General features: G+C 50.5%; 8 protein-coding genes across 8 annotated transcripts; 4 read left to right on the plus strand and 4 right to left on the minus strand.

Annotated features, from left to right (window-relative positions):
- Positions 1 to 2,091: 2,091 nt before the first annotated feature.
- Positions 2,092 to 4,169, plus strand: HO173_009791 (uncharacterized protein; the record flags this gene model as incomplete). The annotated part of the gene is made up of 4 exons (XM_037311679.1): positions 2,092 to 2,129; positions 2,232 to 2,395; positions 2,461 to 2,700; positions 2,755 to 4,169. 4 exons carry the CDS (start codon positions 2,092 to 2,094, stop codon positions 4,167 to 4,169), a joined length of 1,857 nt encoding a protein of 618 aa, XP_037161385.1.
- A 354-nt stretch (positions 4,170 to 4,523) lies between these two features.
- HO173_009792 (uncharacterized protein) lies at positions 4,524 to 6,695 on the minus strand (the record flags this gene model as incomplete). Its single annotated transcript, XM_037311680.1, has 1 exon — positions 4,524 to 6,695. The coding sequence occupies one exon, from the start codon at positions 6,693 to 6,695 to the stop codon at positions 4,524 to 4,526; it is 2,172 nt and encodes a 723-aa protein (XP_037161386.1).
- A 202-nt stretch (positions 6,696 to 6,897) lies between these two features.
- HO173_009793 (uncharacterized protein) lies at positions 6,898 to 7,803 on the minus strand (the record flags this gene model as incomplete). The annotated part of the gene is made up of 1 exon (XM_037311681.1): positions 6,898 to 7,803. The coding sequence occupies one exon, from the start codon at positions 7,801 to 7,803 to the stop codon at positions 6,898 to 6,900; it is 906 nt and encodes a 301-aa protein (XP_037161387.1).
- A 954-nt stretch (positions 7,804 to 8,757) lies between these two features.
- HO173_009794 (uncharacterized protein) lies at positions 8,758 to 9,617 on the minus strand (the record flags this gene model as incomplete). The annotated part of the gene is made up of 4 exons (XM_037311682.1): positions 8,758 to 8,888; positions 8,945 to 9,411; positions 9,462 to 9,530; positions 9,586 to 9,617. 4 exons carry the CDS (start codon positions 9,615 to 9,617, stop codon positions 8,758 to 8,760), a joined length of 699 nt encoding a protein of 232 aa, XP_037161388.1.
- A 757-nt stretch (positions 9,618 to 10,374) lies between these two features.
- Positions 10,375 to 12,477, plus strand: HO173_009795 (uncharacterized protein; the record flags this gene model as incomplete). Its single annotated transcript, XM_037311683.1, has 7 exons — positions 10,375 to 10,893; positions 11,047 to 11,101; positions 11,155 to 11,532; positions 11,584 to 11,600; positions 11,748 to 11,880; positions 11,928 to 12,409; positions 12,463 to 12,477. 7 exons carry the CDS (start codon positions 10,375 to 10,377, stop codon positions 12,475 to 12,477), a joined length of 1,599 nt encoding a protein of 532 aa, XP_037161389.1.
- A 240-nt stretch (positions 12,478 to 12,717) lies between these two features.
- HO173_009796 (uncharacterized protein) lies at positions 12,718 to 14,428 on the plus strand (the record flags this gene model as incomplete). The annotated part of the gene is made up of 3 exons (XM_037311684.1): positions 12,718 to 12,848; positions 12,905 to 13,773; positions 13,920 to 14,428. The coding sequence occupies 3 exons, from the start codon at positions 12,718 to 12,720 to the stop codon at positions 14,426 to 14,428; spliced, it is 1,509 nt and encodes a 502-aa protein (XP_037161390.1).
- A 1,290-nt stretch (positions 14,429 to 15,718) lies between these two features.
- HO173_009797 (uncharacterized protein) lies at positions 15,719 to 16,414 on the plus strand (the record flags this gene model as incomplete). Its single annotated transcript, XM_037311685.1, has 1 exon — positions 15,719 to 16,414. The coding sequence occupies one exon, from the start codon at positions 15,719 to 15,721 to the stop codon at positions 16,412 to 16,414; it is 696 nt and encodes a 231-aa protein (XP_037161391.1).
- Positions 16,415 to 16,598: 184 nt separating this feature from the next.
- On the minus strand, positions 16,599 to 17,858 carry HO173_009798 (uncharacterized protein; the record flags this gene model as incomplete). Its single annotated transcript, XM_037311686.1, has 5 exons — positions 16,599 to 16,677; positions 16,800 to 17,016; positions 17,072 to 17,188; positions 17,242 to 17,259; positions 17,318 to 17,858. The coding sequence occupies 5 exons, from the start codon at positions 17,856 to 17,858 to the stop codon at positions 16,599 to 16,601; spliced, it is 972 nt and encodes a 323-aa protein (XP_037161392.1).
- Positions 17,859 to 18,489: the final 631 nt, after the last annotated feature.

The following is an 18,489-nucleotide window of genomic DNA, read 5'->3' on the forward strand; positions in this document are numbered from 1 at the left end:
GAGAATGTCGGGAGTGCTCTCGATGCCTTCCACAAACCAGGATTAAACGGTCAAGCCTGTACAGTTTGTGCCAAATGTTCGCCTCGACCACACTCTTGGGACGTATCGACTCCGTGGAAGCGTCGAGGTCAAACGCCTGGCATGGACGACTACTTGACTTTGGCCCAATTGGAAGAGTGCCTAGATCGTCAAAACTTCTATATAGGCTGCTTCGAGATACCACAGCAAGTCACACAATACTCTTTCGACGAGACCGCGGAGGCCCCATTGATAACAAAACACTCTATCGACACCCGACCCACTCGAAAATACCAAGAAGTAACAGAGCCCAGACTACGACTATCGCCCTTAGCCAACCAATCCAACTCTGCCGTGATAGACGGCGTGACCCACCCCGCTTTTCGAGAGTCTGCTTTGCGGCCTATTCCATCCATTATCGTCGATAAGGAATTACCACCCATAGAGCCACGGTTCGAATCAGATCGACTTGCTGTACCCGTACCTAGTACCAACTGGACATATGGAAGATGAGCAGTAGCGATCAGATCAATCGAACTACCACGCAAGGTCTTTGAACAGCCACTATGTTGACTAATCAGCGAGGCCGGGTAGACACTGGGAAATGGCAAATCATGACCATTCCCGTCTTTGCGACTATCGACCGCTTAGGCATCCGAATAAGCTATCAAGGAGCCTCGCTAATCTGCGCTTGATTCCCTGACCGTCGCGCATGACAGGCGAGCCAAGCAATCACACTGCGCTTGGATAATTGAGGCACCTTCAAATCTCCGAGCACGTGGGGAGGCGCGAGCTATCATGCGAGGTTAAGAGCCTCAGAGGGGGGCGTAATGATATTGATGGGACCTACTGTACCTGTGTGTTGAGAGAGAGGTATTCGAGACGATTCCCCTAAAGCAATGCTTGGCTCATGGTCTTGCGTTTGCTGTACACAGGGGGACTATGTATATAAAAGATCAAATCAAGACCATTACTCTACAAGTACCCGCCAACTATCGTCTCTTATCGAAGATTTCCTCACACAAGGCTCTCTTCTAATCTGGATTACATCGGTGGTGGGGCGTGGTTTCCCTGTCTGGTAGATAAACTGTAAACCCAACCCCAACCCCAACCGTACACCTTCCTCCTATCCACATTCAACCCAAAATGTCCAACAACTTGCCACATGAGCTTTAGAAAATGTGCCATGATGGCAATCACGATCACGACAAGACTACCTACCCTTGTGACTACAGGGTCAAGAAGTACCTAAGCGCATGCAACGTCATGTTAGCTGGAAGCAAAACTCGGTCTCTTAGAGCCAACCGCCGTTAAGAGCTCGAAGGAGCATCCCTTCAGCTCGAATGCCACCAGACGCGACTATCCGGCTCATACAGATTTCGCATACGATAACTCGGCATGGCTCGCCGCATCTCATTTCCCTCGCACGACCATTTCTGAGCGTTGAGCAGACCAATGGCAAATGAGTGTCTCGACAATGATGAAGCGCTATGCGCCAGGCGTCATGAGAGCAGAACCCTGTATACTTGCACTTCCGAAATTTCTGTTGCTACTTGCTACTGCAGTATTCTGTCCTCTGTCCTCTGTCCACGAGAGAGGCTCCCTCGCGTGAGGCAAAAGCTTGTTCTGCTAACCCCTCTTCCTGCAAGCATCTGCAGGTCATACAAGTAACGGCGATTTACAGATCGGAGATGCACCACATTCAATAGCACACCCGAGGCATCAACCTTGCTTCCTGACTTCCTTCTGATTTGACAAGGTTTTTCTACTATCCTCCACATGCGCATAGGATGCGAAAGGGGGATCATGCGTGTCACCGCCTTTTGTCGGATTGCTTCGCTTCAGTCATTTCACTTGCGCTCATTATAAGCTCCACGACAAACTGGCCTATTTTCCGGTCCACGCTTTCGCTTCACGGAATATTCGTTAACCAGCATCGTCGTTATCCATTATCTTTTCCTACTTTTCCCTGGTCGGAGAAGGCCTCTATGGCGTTTACGTCCGCTTTCCATTCAGCCTTTAATGTAAACGGCAAGGATATTGTTTCATGCTACTCTCCACCGCCAGGGTGCAATGGGGCCCTCAAGATGGTTTGGTTGCAACGATACCTTGTATCAGCTCACTCTCGCCCTTCTCCTCGTTCCCTTGGCTATCCCACACACCTTAGCTCTCTTGGTGGTCGGAGGCTCTAATTGCTCGTCCGCCTGCTTTAGTCCCCCAACTGTCTACAACACGAATGGAAGTGATCTTGCCTGTTATGATACCGATTACAATAGCACCTCCGCCGGCGTCGATTTTCAGGCATGTGTGTCATGCGAGATTCAAAGCCAGGCAATTCCCCTAACAGGAGAACAGAGTGATCTGGGATGGGCACTCTGTAAGCTAATCTCTTCATTCTCAAAGACGTCCCGATGAAGGACTGACCGTCTTGCTAAATGCTAGACAATATGAGATATGCCCTGGATTGGTGTCTGTTCGATTTTCCTCACGGTGACAATGAGACAGCTTCAGATCAATGTACCACGGCTTGCGGAAGGATATCGAATGCTCTCGAGATCAATCTACTTGATGCCGCAGCCTCGTCTACTTACGATTACTGTCAAGACCCAGAATTCCTTCCGAACGCTGAAAGCTGTGCGTCGTGTTACGAGAATGTCCCAAACCAACTCTATCTATCAAATTGTAAGCATTCTTCTCTCGCAAGCGAAGATCGTTGCCCTGATGGAACGTACTTAGTTCTCCACACCCTCGAGTATGCATGCCAAAATCAGCCCTCGCCCGTGCTACCCTTCCCCGTAAAGCCTTCTGACATCTTCACCTACCAACCCCCATCTAATTTCTCCGATCTCGGTGCCATCAGCACTTCTTCTCATGGTATCTCCCACGACGCCCGAGTCGCTATAGCGATCAGCGTTCCCGTTGTCGTATTTCTTATCTTTTCCTTGCTCCTCGTCTACTTCTATGTCCATAAGAATGCTCCCCCAGATCGTCCCCGCCACTGCAACCACCACACAAACCGCCAGCCCAACTACAGCGAAAAGCACGTATCCAAATCCACGTCAGCCTGGAGTAAAACCCCGCCACGGAACGGTGTCAACTCTCGGAATTGTTCATCTAATTCGGCCTCGCATCAAGTTCTCTATCCGGCGCCATTGAAACCAGCGAAAATCGCCGTGCGAGCTCCTCTCCGCACTCGGAACTCCCCAATCCCGTTCTCAAGGAATTACTATCAACCAACGAACTATGGCCTCGAGCAACCATCCAAACCTCCACCGCCAGCGACCTACACTCCCGAAATGTTACCAGCAACAAGATACTCACCTCCACATCCGCATTCGACCTCTTTGGAACCTCTCAAACCCCGACCTGGCCCTTCAAAAGCAGGTCTCGTCTCTTGGGAGCGCGTCGCTATCCAAAATGCCCAGATACGAGCTGAGCAGGGCCCGAGTCCCAGTCCGATCAGCCCCTTGACGCGAGTACAGGTTGTACCAATGCCAAGGAGTCCTAGTCTGCGAAGTTCTGGGTTGAGACGTGAAAGGTTTCCTGTGGTGCCTGCTTCTCAAAGTCGTGTGTCGAGGGAGGAAAGACATAGTGCCTTACGGAGTCCTGCGTCAACTGAGCAAAGGCATTCCGCCCTGACGAGTCCTATATCGAGAGAGGAAACGCACCCTGCATTAAGGAGCCCCAGCTTGAGCGAGGAGATGCATGCTGCGTTAAGAAGCCCCAGTTCAACGGAATACGGACAGAATACCCCTCACAGACGCGACAGCCCTTTTCCTCCACGGAAAGAAAGCCAGGACAGCACTTTCAGACGCGTTAGCCCATTCCCGCTCAGACAAGGCAGCATCTCCAGGCAAAGCACACCTTTCCGCCAAGAACGCCTGGAGGCGCAGGAAATGGTAGACAGACAGGAACGGCAGCGGATGGGTGAGATACCGGAATGGGAGGGCCTGGGAAGAGAGGAGGGTCAGGAAAGTTGGTATGAGAAACAGAGGGCGAGAGCTGATACGCCGCAGCCTGATGATGGGAGGTCGGTCAGGGATACGAGGGGAAGTCGGGACGGCGTAATGAGGAGTGGGAGTGGGAAGAGTGTTGAGAGAGCGGCAAGGAAAGAGGTTAGATGGAGTAAGGATGTTGATTATGAAGGATGAAGTCGGACTTCGTCTCGTGTATTGATATGGTGTTTGCTATAGATGGATCATTGGATTATAGACTTAGATTCGTCCGTTTAGATTTATAGCGCTGCAGAGCGCATTACTGCCTCGAGACCGTGACAAAAACAGCCCCACGAAATTTGGCGCAAATCCTTGGAACAGAGCCGAGGGAGCAAGGGTCGTACTCTTGCTGAAAGAATGATCTACTAGAGAACATGCTTGTTAAAAGGGGGCATATATACGTTATCGTGACATCTACAAACATTGCTGATCCACCGATTGGCCATGTCTTTGCCTCAGTGTCCATCATTCGAGCTACCTTCCACGGTATCCAACTCTCCCATCCCATGGCTACACTATGCCTAACCCGACGTCGTTACCATTCACGGCTCCGTTGATTCCCAGGACACCGCCCTTACCGAAGGTCTGTCCCCTCTCCCTCGCCCTCCTGCCTTCCATCAGACCCCTCAAACCTCGCTTCTGTAGGCCAACAACGCAGCTGATTCCCCCTGCCCATACTTCTTCTGCCCCAACCGCCACTCTCCTTCCATGGGTATTTCCTCCTACATCACTCTCACTTTCGCTCGCGGCACTGCTACTTATTTCGCTCCTACTGATCTCACTCCCAGTATCTTCGCTCTCGCTGTGATCATTCGATCGGGTTCTCGCCCGGTGGCTGCCTCGGAGTCGCGTTATGGTCAAGCCTCCTTGTGCAATTTCTTCATTCTCTGCTTCGCCCTCCTTGCTGAAGGCCGCGCCAGTGCCACGGCCACCTCCTGCCGCCATGGCTGCCGCGTTGAAAACGGCGGCTGCATTGCGGCCATCGAGGATCTGGTGGAGGCGCTCAACTGTGGCTTCAAGAAGGCCTTCAACACGATAAGGTCGTGCTAGCTGTAGTAAGGAGCAGAGAATTTGAGGAGTGCACAAAGGATGATTCGGCCCAGGAAGGGTTGAGGTGTAAAGATAGTGGACAAGAGAACGGAGAGTGAGGAGAGTATGTGGCAGGTAGAGCTGCCGAGGCCGAGAACAGGGGGGGAGGGCTTCTGGTTTGGGTGGGTCCAAAGATCTATTGTTGGTGGATGAATTTGAATTGGCAGTGAGGCTAGAAGGCGCAGCAGAGGCTGCAGTTGTTACGCTAGGTGTTATGGTAACGGATGAGTTGCGAGAGGTGACCGAGGCTGGGTTCAGATTGCTTGGACGCAGAGTGCCACCGTCTGAGGAGGAGGAAGCGTCGTTTTGGGATGATGAGGATGTCGTGCCTGAACTTTCACGTAGAAGATGAACAAAAAACGGACCCCATCGGTGTGCAAGGAGGTAGGAGTTCACGGGTATACGCTCCTGTCCGATGGCAATCAGATCCATGTCAGCCAGGTCTCGAAGGTTCATGGCCATAAGGCCGAGGTCCACCGCAGCGCCGGGAAGTGGACGGCCAGCGGGTGCCACGTTCTTCAAGACGACGGATGGAGGGAGCACGGGGGCGCTGATGGATGGAAAATTGGATGTCGGCCATGCTCGCCGCGGGTTATCATAGAGGCCAAACGCTTCAAGCTCAACCATGCAAAGATGCGAGAAATTGATTCGACGGTGGTTGTAGTCCTCTACTAAGCTGCGTTTCCGATTACCTAGGATCACAAATGTATTCCGCCGTGGCCAAAGAACGCCTCTATTCCAGCTTCCTTGACTGAAGACGCCTCCACCAGCGTCGATGCGGCTCCATGTCAAGGTCTTCAGATCAAGAGCCCAAAGAGCATACTCTTGCTTGGACGAAGTTAGATACGTCCCACTAACGACGAAGTGATTATCCAGCACCCCGCCGTTTGGAAATCTCAGTCCTGGCGGGGAAAATTGTCCACTCATTGGCTTCTCAACAAGTGACCCGTCTGCCAGTCGAACTTGCAATTCCAGCTTGACGTCCAAAAAGTTGTAATTAGAGTATATCAACATCGATGAGTCCGACTCCGCTCTATCTGACTTCCTCGCAGCTCCATCTACCTCTACTCCTTGATCTAAACCTTTCCCAATTTTCGAGGCTGGTATGCTGGTGAGAGGAGCAACCACGCTTCGGTATGCACCACAACTTCTACCAAGAGAAGATGTCGCAGTCCATTTGAGACTTCGCAGGTTGAAGACACTAATTTGTTCAATATAAGTATTGGCACTATCTTGACCTCCTACAACGACCATCTCTGCTCCTCCTGTTCCGTCCAATGCCACACCTAAGCTACCTTGGTTCGGGGTCGCAGATGGTGGGTTGTGATGTATGGCAGAGAGAGGGGCGTTTGCGGAAGTGAAAGTGGCCGACGATGGAAGTACGGCAGCACAATGTGCGTATCGTCCTTGCGGTGTGTTTGCCGTGGCTATTGACGTCCACCTTCGTGTAGGAGCGTCAAACACGTGGATGTCTGACATGACGATCATCTCAGGTTGCAAATCTATGCCGTTGGCTTGCGCTTGAGAAGATACTGGATTTGCAGGGGACATGCCACCGTAACAGATGAGCTTCGTGTCGCCCAATGCACACATGCTATGGAAGTATCTTGGTGGCGGGATATCTCCGGAGGTCTCGACTTTGGTCCAATGCCGGCGTACAAGATCCAGTTCATATAGATCCGAGGTCAGCTGGGGATGCCGTCTCGAGAGCACACGTCCTCCAAACACATATAGCTTGTCGCCCAGTACCGTTGTTGTAGCACCAACTAACGCACGTGGCTCTTTTCCTGTACACTTATGTACATTGCAGACTAAGACCAGATAAATTCGTCGTGCTGTTTGTTTGTGGTGGCGAGTGATTCACAGCAGGCGGGGGGGCTGTCGATTGGGGTGTTGCATCCGCGGCTTGCGGGGGTCTTAGCAGCGCAGAGTCCGCAGCCGGCTGTGCAACCTGTGGTTGTGCCATTTGGTCTTGGTTTAAGCTGGACTCGCTGCTGCTATTCATATCTGCCAAATATGTACTCGAGGAGGGCTTGAACCGTCCAGCATCCATCTGATTTGGCGAAGGACCTGAGGCATTGGAGTCTATCGTACTCGTCCGGCTGCCACTGGTGGTGGGTCGTGACATGTCGGTGAAGAATTGTTCACATGAATGTGGTTTTTGAACCGAAGCTCGTGGAGTGTTATTGGCGCTGTTAGGAGGTGTAGGCGGGAAGAGACCTTGAGGCTCAGCAAAAGCGGGTATGACGATAGGGATATGGCGTGGTCTTTTGTATCTTTTCGTCACCAGTGGCTCCTCCTTTTGGAAGTCGTACGTAAGCCTAGGACCTGTACGCGTGATTGTTTGTGGATATGGTGTAATAGGTTCTTGTAAGGTCGGATTGTGTTTCAAGACGGAGCCAATGACATTGGGAGGGATGACAATGGGTACATGTCGGGGTCTGCGTTTGCTAAAGCCTGCTTCGGAGGGGAGAGCATGAGCAAGTGGGGTGTGTTCTACCGGAGGTGACGGTAAACCTGGGCGAGGATCTGGACCATTAAGCGGCGAGAATGGGATGAAGCGTTTAGCAATGGAGTGAAGCTGATTGTGTGCCGGCGTCTTGTCCACTGGACTTCCAAAAGGATCGTAATGGTTGAGTGTGAGTGCTACCTCGGGCCTAGGCGCCGAGTCTGCCTGCTGGGCCTGGCTGCCTGCTAACATGGTTGTAAGCTCTAAGCTCTCATCGAAAGATGAATCGAGAGAGACACATGCAGGATATATAAAGAGTGGGATGTATGGAGAGTGGGATGGGAGGAAACCTGGGGTACGAGTAATGCAGGTTTGACAGGGACGCAAGCGAGGTGTATATGCAGTAAATAGCGCTCACCCTTGGAAAGAAGAGACAGCCGGACCAGCCTCCTTGCTCTTGCCCTTGCCCTTGATCAGGACCGTTTCAGTGTTGTTGCCAAATGAGGCAAATTCGCTCCTTCCACAGAGGGTAATTTGACGCTCGGTGCTCTTGAATGTCTTGGTAAAGGAAAAGTTTCGGCAACGTGCTTGTTGTCTAAGACCGTTGCGCACCAAGCGGGATGCAGCTCTTGCAGCTCTTCCACCGCTTTTAGCAGCTATTAACTCAGTGGCGTAGTTTGGCGTAGTTCATGAATTACTACTGAAAATGCAGGAGAGAAGGGGGAAGCCATCCTGACGGTGGCTGCGCATTCGCAAGTAAGGAAGAGAAAAGTGGTAAGGTAAGATACCTTAGGTAGGATATGATAGGGCTGTAGTGTGTAAGGGCGGAGGCGGGCACATGGCAGCGGGTTACAGGGCCATGATTAATAAAAAACCGCTCACATTTTATTACACTGAGACGGAAGCTACTTAAGGTACATTACTTTACCTTAATCAGTTAATCGTAACCGAGGCGAATACGACCAGTCAAATACCTTACTCGTATCTACCGAGCGGCAGCCAAGCCAATTCAAGCTACTACCGTAATTCCCGGCTTTCCCTCCAGTAGTGACCAGTCACTTCCAGTTCAAATCACGGCATCAAATACCCCCCGCACGGGATGAAGGACTATCGTTCACGAAACCTGATTGAGGAATGTTTTCCCACATGCTCTAGCTATACAACGGATACGCCCGCTCCCAAATTAAGCATCGCCATGACAACTTTTCAAACGGCCGCGCTGGTCTGCTCCTTGGATAAGGGAGTGAACCTAAGGTACGGCTTCACAATCTTGAGATGAGGGTATTGTTCCTTCGCCTGCTCGGTTTTGACGCTTGGATGCACGATGACGTCGTCTCCTGCGCACAATTGAGTCAGTCGCCGAGATGCCGTGCTGCATCCTGGAATTGCTTACCTGGTACCCAATTTATTGGGGTGGTCACCTTGTTCTTGTCACCCGTCTGCAAAGAATCCACCACCCGCAACACCTCGGCAGTATTACGACCAGTCGAAGCTGGGTATGAAAGAATGAGGCGGATGGTCTTTTTAGGGTCGATGATGAAAACACTTCGAATGGTGAAGGCAATGCCCTTCTGGTCCACATTGGTGATATCCTGGTGGTCTAGCATGTCATACGCATATGCCACCTTCCGCTCCTTATCACCAATGATTGGGAACCTCAGCTTGCTACCGGAAATCTCGTCAATGTCCTTGATCCATCCTCCGTGTGAGTCGACGGTGTTCGCGGACAGGCCGATTAACTTCACACCGCGCTTGGTGAACTCAGGCTCGAGTTTAGCGAAGGCGCCCAACTCCGTGGTGCAGACTGGTGTGTAGTCCTCCGGATGCGAGAATAGAACGACCCACTTGTCGCCAATGAACCTGGCCTTGCGTCAGAGAATTTCTACAGCGGCTAGGGCAGAGGATCTCACTCATGGAAGTCGATGGGTCCGTTTGTGGTCTCTGCGTGAAAGTTCGGTGCTATCGAGCCAAGGCGCAGACTGGATCATAAATCAGCAAGGCGTCTACAAAGCTTGAGTGTTGGAAACGGCATACGGCGCGGGACGGTCTTCACCTGAAGAAGCCATTGTCTGTGTGTGCGTGTGCAAGGTGAGCTGTAAAAAGTGGTCTCTTCCTGAACTGAATAGAGTTGAATGGTGCGACTGAGCTGAAGTCAGAATTGATTTGAAAGGAAGAGAAAGAAAAGTGTGTCTTCTTCCAATAATGGTCAATTTATTGAGCCAGGATGACCAAACCCACTATCACGCAATTGCAGCCCCGCGCTACTGCCACATATCGCAAAAAACGTCATTTCCGGTGGCAAAGCCCGTACCCACCACATGAGTAGGTACTAGGTAGTCTCTACGAGTTGCCAAGCCTTGGAAGATGGTGAGAAACCATTTTCAATGAAGCCTCAAAACATGTCAGCTTGCGTTTCACAATGAAACTGTGTACTGCACATATGTCATTCGCTGCGAGCTGGTACTAGTACTCTACGTTTAGCTCTCCGGGAATAAAGAAAATGGTATGTAACTGTACTTTAAATTGGGTAAAGCCGAACCGGCCCACTTTTCAGTCTGGCAAGCAGTATTTTTGTTCTTCTTACTTTTTTCTTTCTTTCTTTCTTTCTTTCTCGCTCTCATTGTTTATTTTATATTAGTCTCTTTCCCAACATCACGGCGCATTACTGAATACCCTATGATTCATGAGAGGCATCCCATTGCATTTTAATCGGGATCTGTGGTGATAAATTTGACCCCACCATGGCCACGCCAGAGATGAAAATTCCATCTGAGCCATTGGAGATCAGTCCAAAGAGCGAGGACTCGACAGTGGGTGTCAAAGATGTATATAAAGCATTTCAAGCACAGGAATCGTCCATCTCTTCGCCTCAAATTCGGAGACGTCCCCATCATCTACCGCTATCTAACCTTTGAGACTGAACTACCCTCACCAACAAGCCTGGGACCAGCTCAGAATGGTTCGGCTGTACCGCAGCAGCCAGATTTAAGGAATTACGTTTCTCCATTCACCTGGTCCCCTTCCCGCAAGACCTTCACCACGTGGCTCTCGTGCGCGGTTACCGTTGTAACTGCTTACACTGCCGGCTCATATAGCCCACCTTCTCAGCAGATGTCAGAATATTGGGGCGTCAGTCAAATAGCCATTTATGTGGGCATTACCACCTTCACCACTGGATTTGCAGTCGCGCCCATGGTCTTAGCTCCCTTCTCTGAGCTCAATGGCCGGAAGCCTGTTTTCATTGCTACTGGGATCCTCTTTGTTATCTGCCAACTCTGCTGTGCTGTTACTCGTTCCTACCCAGGCATGCTTCTTGCTCGATTCTTTGCTGGTGTTGGTGGGGTACGTACATTTCGGAGCTGGTCCTTCCTCTTTGGTACTGGGACTGAGTCATAAAAAATGTTTCCGGGGCAAGAAACCCTTTCGCTCCAGGAAATTGGCTTGTAACTTCATTTCCTGCCTTGATTAAGCAATGCTGACTGGAAATGTGGGTAGAGCACTTTCTCGACGATGGTGGGTGGTGTAGTCAGCGACATTTATCACACGGAAGGTACTGCAGTGTCAGATGAACTCAACCTTAGGCTACATCTGACATTGATCTAGACAGGAACACGCCTATGGCGCTGTTTTCAGGGGCCGCATTGTTTGGCACGGGCTTGGGTCCTCTGTGTTCTGGATTCATTGCTCAGCATCTATCATGGCGGTGGGTCTTTTATGTACAGGTCATAGACTGTGGTCTATTGATTCTGGCCGTGACGATCTTTTTCAAAGAAACTCGCGGCAGTGTGCTTTTGAGCAAAAGGGCGAAACTACTGAATACATGGTATGAGGCCAGGGAAAAGGTCGGCCTTGTGGGCTTCGAGATGATCCTTGACGGTGGAGGTAAGAAGCAAAGCCAGAGGATTAGGTGGAAAGTCAAGTCAGATGAAGAACGACAAAACTTGGCCAAGATGATTGGGATCTCTATTTATAGACCATTTCGTAGGCTGTACCCCTTTTTATGACCAAAGACACAGTGCTGAAGACCTGCAGATCTACTCTTGACTGAGGTGCGTACAATTCGGAGACGATCCTCCCCAATCGGTATTGAAGTCGCGTTGCAAGGCATGTTTCGGGAGCAAGAGGACCTTTTACTCCCAAGACCCGTCTCGCAACTTCATTATCTACCTCGTATAAGCAATGCTGACTCCGAAAAGCCTGTGGTCTTTTTCTTTTCACTATGGGTTGCGTTCAGCTGGGCCGTACTATACCTGACCTTTTCGGCAATACCGCTCGTGTTCACCAAGAATCACAATTTCGACACTCAGGAGAATGGCGCTGTCTTTGCTGGTAAGCAGGATTTCTGTTCTTGAGCCACTTACCTCTAATAATGACAGCTATGTGCGTTGGCTCGATATTATCGACTATCCTCAGCATCTACCAGGAAAAGGTCGCCAGACACTACGGCAAAATGTCATCAACGCCGGAAGGACGGCTCTATTTCGCTTGCATCGAGAGTGCCCTTCTCCCAATCGGGTTATTCTGGTTCGGATGGACGTCTTTCCCTTCGGTCCCTTGGATCGTCCCCACCATCGCTGTTACCTGTGCCACAATGGGGATCTTCTCTATCTATCTTGCCGTCTTTAATTACCTTGCGGACACCTATCATCGCTACGCAAGCTCGGCTTTAGCAGCACAGTCATTCTGTCGGAACATGCTCGGAGGGATCTTTCCCTTGGTGACGACGGCGATGTTCAATCATATGTCATTCGCTGGGGCTTCGAGCTTCCTTGGTGGCGTGGGAGCATTGCTTACTGTCGTGCCTTGGGTTCTGGTCTTCTATGGACCTAAGATCCGTGCCAGGAGCAAATTCGCCAGTGTAGGTTATGAGTTTCCTGATCCACAAGGATGAATCGTCTGACAATTGCTCAGGAGATCATGGATTGATCGGCAGGAGATATTCCTCTAGCTTTGCAAAACTCCTTCGTCACGATGCATCTGGAATTGACAAGCTAGAATGGATTAGGAAGTTGTATCCAACTATCGTATCAAACTTCCGCTTCCTCCCGTCATGAACAAACCCCTCCGCGGGGCAGTCGTTGTTTGATACTTTTCGCACAGCCTGACATCCACTCCTCTCCTTTACCATCATCATACCTGAAAGATCGTTCCACCCTTTAGCACATCATGACTTCTGATCTGTTTATTGTTCTCAAAGCCCCCAATGGAAAGGAATACAAGCAGCCCATCGGCCTCTTCATAAACAATGAATTTGTCAAATCAAGGTCCGGAGAGAAGATTGCAAGCATTAATCCAACGTGAGTCCTTTCCAATGCAATGCTATAGGATAATTCCCCTTCTGACATCTCGGAAGTGACGAAACCGAGATAGCGTCCGTTTACGCTGCCTCGGCCGACGACGTAGACCTCGCCGTCTCCGCAGCCCGCAAAGCCTTTAAAGATCGCTCATGGCGAGATTTGCCTCCCACAGATCGCGGCGGTCTCATGTTCAAGCTCGCCTCCCTCATTGAGGAGCACGCTGAAACACTCGCCACTATTGAAACCTGGGATAATGGCAAACCGTATAGCGTCGCCCTGAATGAAGATGTTGGAGAAGTCGCAAACACTTTTCGATATTACGGTGGCTACGCCGACAAAGTGCACGGCCAGGTCATTAATACCGGTCCTGATAAATTTGCATACACGTTGCGCGAGCCGCTTGGGGTTTGCGGGCAAATTATTCCCTGGAATTATCCACTGGCTATGGCTGCATGGAAGCTTGGACCGGCGCTGGCGTGTGGGAATACTGTTGTCATAAAGGCAGCCGAGCAGACGCCGTTGAGTATACTGTACTTTGCGCAGCTCATCAAGGAGGCAGGATTCCCGCCTGGTGTGGTCAACATCCTCAATGGACACGGCAAGGAAGCAGGTGCGGCGATTGCAAGCCATCTCGACATTGATAAGATTGCCTTCACTGGAAGTACAGCTACAGGCCGGCAGATTATGAAAATGGCCAGCATCAACCTCAAGAACATAACACTCGAGACTGGCGGAAAGAGCCCTCTGATTGTCTTCGCCGACGCGGATCTAGATCAAGCCGTCAAATGGAGCCATGCTGGCATAATGTCGAATATGGGGCAAATCTGTACGGCCACCTCTCGAGTCCTCGTGGAGGAAAGCATCTACGATGAGTTCGTCAAGCTTTTTAAAGAACAGGTTAAAGAAGTCAGTAAAGTCGGCGACCGTACGTATTTTCCGAGTCCATATCCCCTTTCGGATTCAATCCCGAGTCTTGAGAGACTGTCTTGGAAGGGTTCACTCTCTAGACATGTTACAAGCCTCGAGATGACCCCTCAAACAGGCAATACTGACTTCGAATTCTTTATCCAGCATTTAGCGATGATACCTTTCAAGGTCCACAAGTCACAAAAGCCCAGTTCGAGAAAGTACTCGGTTATATCGAGTCCGGGAAGTCTGAAGGAGCGACATTAGTGACTGGAGGTGAAGCTCACAAAGATGCTAATGGCAAAGGCTTCTTCATCGCCCCTACAGTCTTCACACACGTAACCGACAACATGAAGATTTATCGTGAAGAAATTTTCGGACCTTTTGTCGTCATCTCAAGCTTCAAAACGGAAGAAGAGGCAATCAACCGTGCGAATGATACCACATACGGGCTTGGCAGCGCCGTTTTCACGGAGAATCTGACCAAGGCGCATAGAGTAGCGAGGAGGATCGAGGCGGGTATGGTTTGGGTCAATAGTAGCAATGATTCGGACTTTAGGATCCCGTTCGGAGGAGTGAAGCAGAGCGGGATTGGAAGAGAATTGGGAGAGGAAGGGCTGAGGGCTTATACGAATGCAAAAGCTGTGCATGTCAATATGGGGTCGCGGCTATGAGTAGGGTTATTTTCGGTTCTAGCAGCAAGATGCACGAGCAGAAGGGCTGATTAAGGCATCGGTGTTATCATGTTGGAAGTCGGCCTTGAAGCCAAATCTTGACTGAAATGACATCGCCAACAGGACGTTTCACGTTCTCGATGTCTTGTCTCGAGCACCAGAGTACGACTTGTTGTCTTGTTCGCAGGATTTGATGCTTTCGTAGAGCCACGGATGCTAGCATGTTGCCCGAGTCTTCCCGTCTTATCGCTTGATTGGAATATTCGCCAACCACTGAGCAAGAAAGCGTGCAACTGTTCCTGTATTCGCCCAGACATGCAAGACCGTTCGACGCTCTGCACAGCTCCTGTGGACTCCCGTGTATCATGGTTCTTGTTTGATACCATCGGCTTTCAATTGTCGTGAAGTAATCCCTTGCATGGAGCCTCGTTCCAAGAGAAGTGCCCCTTGAGAATGAAATTGGCAAGCCACTAGAATTCAGGCACTTGGCCGCCTTCCCCTCGATCGTCCTGATTGAGCGGGCCAAAGTAGTCAAACATGGATCGTCAACATGGCCGCTGGGTTCGAGGGTCCAAGGACGCCTTCTTGCTGTCTCGAGGCCTTGTCCTAATAACATGGACAGTTTGGGCCTATCAGCAGACGTGTGCATCATCCGATGACATGACCGGAGCGATGCTCCGATAAGCAAGTATATTGTCGCGAGAGCATGCAAGTAATATTGTGTTTCGGAAATTGCTCGCGTGGAGATGGTACGCTAGTCAGGTACTAGTACTCGTAATTTTGGTCTTTTATCGCATTAATCTTAGCGGAAACCATGACCGCCGACGATATCCGTCCGGAGCAACTTTTCAACCTCTCCGTCTTGAAGTCATAGATCCTTAAGCCAGGATACTTGAAACGAGTCGTGTCGCTTGGAATATGGTCTGACGTTGGATCGCGAACATCTGAATTGTTTCGGTGGGTACTACATTTGGGGACATGTATATTTGTATGAACGCGGCCTGAAGGGAGCCTCTGCTGATGATTGGAAGGTATTACACTGCAGGGACCCAAGGACATTCAGACTTTTAGTCTGTGAGCCTCTTTTGGGTGAAAAACTCTAGACTCTGCGTTGCGGATTCCTGCGCAAGATCGTTATCTCTTCCCCGGAGCCTACAGATCAAGCGTTGTGGAGCATCGGTATGTCTCTGGTGCAAAAAGGATACCGTGCAGAGAAACCCTAGTGCTTGAGCCCACTCTGCCCTCGAAGCTACAACGACTAAAGCGCAGCAGAGCCCTCGACCTTTTACAATGACTCCATCCACAAATCAAGCCCCAGATGCCAACATCTCCACTTTGGACTCTCTCAAATACTGGAACTCGATATCTACGACTGTCGACGGGATGCTCGGTGGCTACCCGGAAATATCACGAACAGATCTCAAAGGATCTGCCAATTTCCTCGCCAAGCTACGCCGTGAGCAAACTTCCCGGTCTGCGGACGGCCCACTCCGAAGAGGCGTTGATTGCGGCGCTGGAATTGGCAGAATCACTGCTGGTTTCCTAAGCACCGTTTGTGAAGTTGTCGATGTCGTTGAACCGGTGGAGAAGTTCGCCCGGGAAGTCAAAGGCCAGAAGATGATTGGCAGCGGTTCCCTAGGTAGTGTCTACGTGGCTGGGCTGGAAGATTGGGTGCCTGAAGCGCAGTATGATCTCATTTGGAACCAATGGTGCCTAGGACATCTGACAGATAAGCAGCTGGTGGCTTATCTCGAAAGATGCAAGAATGCCGTGACAATAGATGGATGGATCATTGTCAAAGAGAACATGAGCACGAACGTTGACGGAGAAGACTTCTTTGACCAACAGGACAGCAGTGTTACGCGGACGGATCAGAAATTCAAACAGCTATTCAAGGAAGCAGATATGAGACTTATCAGGACGGAAGTCCAGAGAGGGTTTCCGAAGGGGCTGTACCCTGTTAGGTTTTATGCTCTCAAACGCTGAATAGATTGAAAGTGTGGGATGTCACTGGCTGGAAATATCGACGGAACTGGAGTGCGCAAGGTACAAGCTTTGACCATGGATGATGTGTGTTATGAGAACCCCAACGAGCATGTGAGACAAAGACTTCTATGCCGCTCGGTGATTCTCAGTCTTGAAGTCGTCCTTTCGCCTCCAAAGCCGCTGCTTAGACAGTCATCTGCGGCTGGTGTGCAGCCGACATAGCTGCAACATCCTCCGCATCGACCAGGCCCATGATGAAGTCCCTATGGAGGTTTTAAGGGTCAGCATTTCTCTTTGTATCAGAATGATGGGCCGCAATTTGGGGGAAATGCCCTCGGTTCTGCTCCTGCGACCTCAGTCCGGGCGTCGATTAGGAGATACGTACCACTCCTTCTTGGCCACCTTCGAAACGCTCAGGCGAGATTGCTTGAGGACTTGCAGGTTCTCCAAAACACCACCATTCTTTGCGTACTTCTGGAGCTCCTTGAGCTTGATCATCCCCGGAAATTTCTGGACAAATTTGACATGTACGAGACACCACTTCGGTTTTTCACGGTCTGATTTCTCGTCGAAGTAGGGATGCTTGGGGTCGAACGCGGTTTCTGAACCAAGATCAGCCAGTTGAAAGGACCATTTACAGGGAAAGGATCGTCTCACCGTCAACTGAGTGCTCCTGGACAATCTCCATTGTACCTACGATGCCTGGTACTTTGCAGTTGGAATGATAGAAGAATGCCATATCTCCCTTCATCATAAGCCTCATGTTGTTGCGTGCTGCCAGGCCGATCAGTCACTCACGCGGTACTCAACTGACCTTGATTACTCACCGACGGGATTGCGGACACCTGCAAATATGGTATCAGCACTTGTTGCCCAACTTTTCATTTCCATACCAATACATACCGTCCCATCCTTCGGGCTCGCTTGCAGCTTTGAGATCGTCGATGGAGAACTTGACGTCCTTGCCCTTTTCGATACGTGACTCGGGTTCGGCTTTCATAAGGAAGTAAGCTGGGCCTTCGTTGTTAGCCTCAGCTTCCTCCTCAGCTTCAGCCTTCACGGCAGGCTTCTCTCTGAGTGGAACGTCGATGAGAAGGTTGGAGGTCCTTCCGGGTACGGCGGCCTCTTCCTCAACAGTGGTTGTTTTGGCTGGTCTTCCTCGCTTTCGACCCTCAATTGCTTTGACCTTTGTTGCAGTCTTTGTTGCGGATTTATTTGCTGTTTCGTTGGCTGAACCCTTGATTGTACTTTTAGCTGGTTTGACGGGTGTAGACTTCCCACTGATCGAGCTTCTTGTTGAACGCGGAGCTGCAGCTACAGCAAGTGAGGTCCTGCTTGGCCTCGATGACGACGCGGTGGGTTCTACGACTTTCTTCTGTCTCTTCGTTGCAGCGGTACTCGTGGCATCAGCCGCCGTATTTACTTTGCGCTTAGCTGGAGCCATGATTTCCACTGTGTTAGATGGTATAGTTAGCAAGATTGTGACAGTGAGGTTTGATTCAGATCAAATTCACAAATGCGACTTCCGCGCGTATGGCGCTAACGGATAGGCTAGCTGCTTTGGGCCCTTTCCCTTCTTCTTTCACCTACTTACCTTGCCCTTGCTCGTCTAGATATTGCTTGAAGTTGGTTCAACTGCTCACACTGTGTCTAATAATGAGCCTGCTAGATGTAGAACTTCTTGGAGCTGGTTAAAGGTCGGGTCAGGATGTGAAACGGCAAAAGTCGATGGGGCTTTTCCTTTCTCTCAAGAGTTTCAGTCGCTTCCTCCACTGTCCATACGCCAAGGATCTGGCATTATAAGGTCTTTCATACCAACATTTCCTACTCGTGTTCCGTGACCCTCTCTTCTTATGCGTCCTCAAATACCTATATGAAACCATTGCGCTACCCCTCTCCAGACAGCGTTTCCTCTCGCCAAACTCGTCTGCGACGACGTCACCCTGATCACACCCCGACTTTCTGACCTAACTGATGCATAAGACAAACACCTGGTTCTTGTCGTCCAATCACGCCGCGGTGGACCTGCTAGGATAGCTACACCATGCTTGGCCGCTAGGCTGAAGGCCATAGAG

Source organism: Letharia columbiana (assembly GCF_014066305.1).
Source record: "Letharia columbiana isolate WasteWater2 chromosome Unknown Sc0000043_s0, whole genome shotgun sequence".
Classification (NCBI taxonomy): domain Eukaryota; kingdom Fungi; phylum Ascomycota; class Lecanoromycetes; order Lecanorales; family Parmeliaceae; genus Letharia; species Letharia columbiana.